The sequence below is a fragment of the Elaeis guineensis genome, chromosome 1 (assembly GCF_000442705.2).
Source record: "Elaeis guineensis isolate ETL-2024a chromosome 1, EG11, whole genome shotgun sequence".
In the NCBI taxonomy this organism is placed as follows: Eukaryota; Viridiplantae; Streptophyta; class Magnoliopsida; order Arecales; family Arecaceae; genus Elaeis; species Elaeis guineensis.
In genome coordinates this window covers 112,943,735-112,947,407 of record NC_025993.2, presented here as the reverse complement: position 1 = coordinate 112,947,407, position 3,673 = coordinate 112,943,735, and the positions used below count along the sequence as shown (strand labels likewise).

At 40.6% G+C, this 3,673-nt stretch overlaps 1 protein-coding gene across 1 annotated transcript; it reads right to left on the bottom strand.

Moving 5' to 3' along the window:
- LOC140858864 (polygalacturonase-like) lies at nt 1–2,173 on the bottom strand. Its single transcript, XM_073260146.1, has 4 exons — nt 1,696–2,173; nt 1,121–1,410; nt 809–1,037; nt 1–519 (listed from the first exon to the last, which is right to left on the bottom strand). The coding sequence occupies exons 1-4, from the start codon at nt 2,113–2,115 to the stop codon at nt 301–303; spliced, it is 1,158 nt and encodes a 385-aa protein (XP_073116247.1). The 5' UTR covers nt 2,116–2,173; the 3' UTR covers nt 1–300.
- Between the last annotated feature and the right edge of the window lie 1,500 nt (nt 2,174–3,673).

Genomic DNA, 3,673 nt, shown 5'->3' with positions numbered 1-3,673 from the left:
TAAGTCACAATTATTCATATTTATAAATAAGCATGCATTCCATGACTACAAGCAAGACATATATCCCCTCATTACATTAATTTCTAGGGGTTTTATCCAAACACCAAACCTTTACATGATCAATAGGTATACATGAAATAATAGAATTTGGTCCAATAGGGAACCCTCCCACTAATACTGAAACGGGACCCAACCTTGCTATTCCAGGATCTCCCCAGCTCCCTCTTCGACGCATTCTATCCTGCGCTCAGCGGCCGGCCACCAGCATCAACTTCTACTCTTATACTAATCCAATAAAAATCAGAGGCAACTTGGAGGAATAACGAAGCCAGATGTGCTCCCATGCACATTCCTACAGTAGGACTGTGCCTGGTTGTTTAAGTAATTAAGATTTATGTTCTGCAACACAATTCCACTGCATGGATTGCTCGGGCTGCAATCGAACTTCACCGCCACTTGGGTCGCCGATGACCCATGGATGTCACTGAACGTCACCTCACTGATCTGAATTCCCGAGCTCTAAAACCATAACAATGAAAGGAAATTAGAAGAAGATATCCTTAGATTAGCCCATTTAAGCATGGGTTTAGGTTGTATCTTTCACGCGAAAGAATGATTCCCTTTCTTTCGTGATGTCAACCGTTGGATCGCACAATATCGGAAGAAACAGATTCAGTTGCTTTGAAATCTGTGCGAGACGTGATCCAACAGTTGATGTCGCGAAGAAAGGATCAATCGTTCGTCCGTGCAAAAGATCCAACCCGAACCCTTTAAGCGCATGACATGGGTGGTGGGACTACAATTTTACCTGGCCCGGGCAGTTCTTGTTGTCAGGGCAGTAGTTCTGATCAATGACTACAGGATTTTGGACATTCTGCATGGTGACATGCTGAAACCTGACCCCCTTAACGAACCCAGTATAAGGCTTTCCCCATGTCTTGATCCTTACCCCATTCTGCGTCCCTGTGAACACCACCGATTTCACTGTTATGTTCTGCACACCATCTTCCTGCGGCGTACCCCCTAAGCTTCCAATGCTGCATCAATGAACACCATTTGTTAGTGAAGTAATCGTTGGTTGGGGTCATTCGAACATGATCGATGGAACAGTGATCCTTGCCTGATGCCGTGACCCGGGCCACACTTGATCCTCTCGATCCAGACATTAGTAGCACCTTCGCCCATGGAAATGCAGTCGTCGCCGGTCTGGATGCTGCTTCCACTGATGGTTATGAAGCTCGACTTCTGGATGTGGATGCCATCAGTGTTCGGGCTGTTTTCTGGGGCGGTGATCTTGGCGCCCTGAACTGTCACACCGGAGCTGCCAAAGATTGAGATGTGGAAGAGTTCACTGTTCATCATTGTCAGGCCACTGATCAGGATGTTCTTCGATTCGGCGATCGAGAGTCCCTGCATTTATAATGAAACCGAATTAGTACAATGTTGAAAACTTGGAATCACAAGCAATCTTATATTAGCATTCTTGGTAGCAGTTTAATATTTGACTTTTTATATGAAGTTTATGACTTGGTCATCTTAGTGACTTGTAATTTGCTTAGTAGTTAATTTCAGCCCATGTTCACTCACATACCAAGATATCTCAGGGATTTTATATGTGGAACATTTAAGCTAAGCAGCTTTCTTAATCCTTGAATCAAATGCAAGGTATCCAATGCTATGAAAAAATTCGCCTACCGTGGCGCCATTTGGACAGCTCTGGCCAGCCAACTTGCAGGCCCAGAAAGACTGCCCTTGCCCGTCGAGTGTCCCACCGAAGATGGATAAGCCTTGGACATAGTTGAATGCTATCCATGCTGTGTTAGAACCATAGCCAGAGGGAGCCACAATAGTCCCACTGATAAAGATCCTTATATTGCTGTTCTTGCATGGCCCCTGGAAGAGGGCCTGGCTAAGGAGAAACCTGCCAGTGGGCACAATGATAGTTGCAGGCTCGTTGGAACCACAAGCAGCAGCCCATGCATTGAGCAATGGCTTAGCCGAGTCGGTTTGACCGTCGGGTTTGGCGCCAAAATCTGCAATGTTGTAGGCTGCCATTGCGCTTGTGAAGGAGCAGATAAAGAGAATTATGAGAAGAAAGGCCCTGAATTGTGCCATTAGACTGGTTTACATCAACAGATGGAGAGAGAGGGAGATAGAGAGGTGTTACTTAGAGGTTGGAGGAAAATTTGATGGAGAAGTTGGGTCTTTTGGGGTGTATTTATAGGGTTGTCTTGAAGGTTTAATTTGTCATTTTATGGTGGAGGAAATGAAGTGTTGAAGGGATGCTTGTCAGCTAATCTTAATGGGCAGAATAATAACAAGCAGTTTTTGGAAGGTCAAAGGTTTCAGAAGGGGTACATGGTTTGTGTTGCAAAGGGTCACATGCCAAACTATTCTGAAGTTAACATTTTGTGTTGATGTTGCTTCATTTAGACATTGGAGGCTGCCAATAAGTTCTTTGCCTTCATTTTTAAAGTATAACTTTCTTTTTCTATGGCCAAAAGGTCTGGGTAGAGATGAATAATTTTTTCCTCTGTTATGTTCATTTTCTTGTCAAAAAACCATCTTCATCAATATATTACTTCTTATAGTTTGGACATAGCTTGAAGATTTGATCATCTTATAAGATAATATGATGGAAGAGTATAAAACAATTTAAACAGAAAATTGTGGTGATACTAGTTCTAAGAAACACTAGTTCAAATAAGGAATTAATGCATGCATCGAAGGAAATTCATGTATTCTTTCGGTAGCTTTGATTTATTGGCTAAGGAGCTTGGAAAATAGATTAAGTCAGAGCACCCATGTGACTATAATGACTTTGGGCACCAAGCCCTATGCTAAGGAACACTTGATGCAATACTTCTACTTGACTATAACATAAGGAGTTGCTCTTGCATTTTGTTCAATCAATTGCTATAATTTTATCCTAAAAGATGATAAACCTCAAAGGATTTATAGTATGCTACTTCTTCTTGTTGAACTAGTATATGATGTAAAAGAAGGATGGAGGGAGATTTGATAATTGGGATTAAATTTTGAAAATGAACACACAAATTGAAGCAAGCTAGATTGAAAATCCTTCATCTAGTGAAGGAAGTTCTTTTCGGGAAATTTTATCGATATGTCGAATGGCTGCCACATACAATATATTAGATGCATGTATAGGAATGACCTCTAATTATAATTCAGCATTAAACTGAGTACAAAATCATACTAAAAATAGGAGTCCACGATAAGGAAGCATGCTAGAATTTCTACTACAATATAGAAACTCATCTTTAATGGAAAAAATTTGCTTGTTGAAGTCTTCACTCATGAATCCGCTGGCTCTTTTAAAGCTTGGCATGGTCCAATTGGTCAGTACTTGTTATCTTCATTAGATGCTGCATCAACTAGTATATGATAAAGCTTACCATATGATAAATCATGACATAAAAAAATTTCATACTTCAATTAACAATAGGCTCCTGCGTGTTTCCCTTTTTTATTTACCAATTGCCAATGAGTTTGTGGATTTTCTTAAATTTTGAAAGATGCATCTAATATGTGTATTAGTTTTTCTTATAAATCACAAATCTAGAGATCAGTTTTTCTCCTTAAGTAGTTGTGTCAAGAAGTTAAAATAAAGTAGCAACCATATGACTCCACCATTTCTAGAACCAACTCAGCA

Excerpts from the sequence above, each read along its gene's own strand:
- LOC140858864 (XM_073260146.1), bottom strand. The coding sequence starts at position 2,115 with ATGGCACAATTCAGGGCCTTTCTTCTCATAATTCTCTTTATCTGCTCC. Across the intron at positions 1,038-1,120 it reads GGCCCGGGTCACGGCATCAG|CATTGGAAGCTTAGGGGGTA; the intron begins GCAAGGATCACT and ends TCATTGATGCAG. Across the intron at positions 520-808 it reads ACAAGAACTGCCCGGGCCAG|AGCTCGGGAATTCAGATCAG; the intron begins GTAAAATTGTAG and ends TTATGGTTTTAG.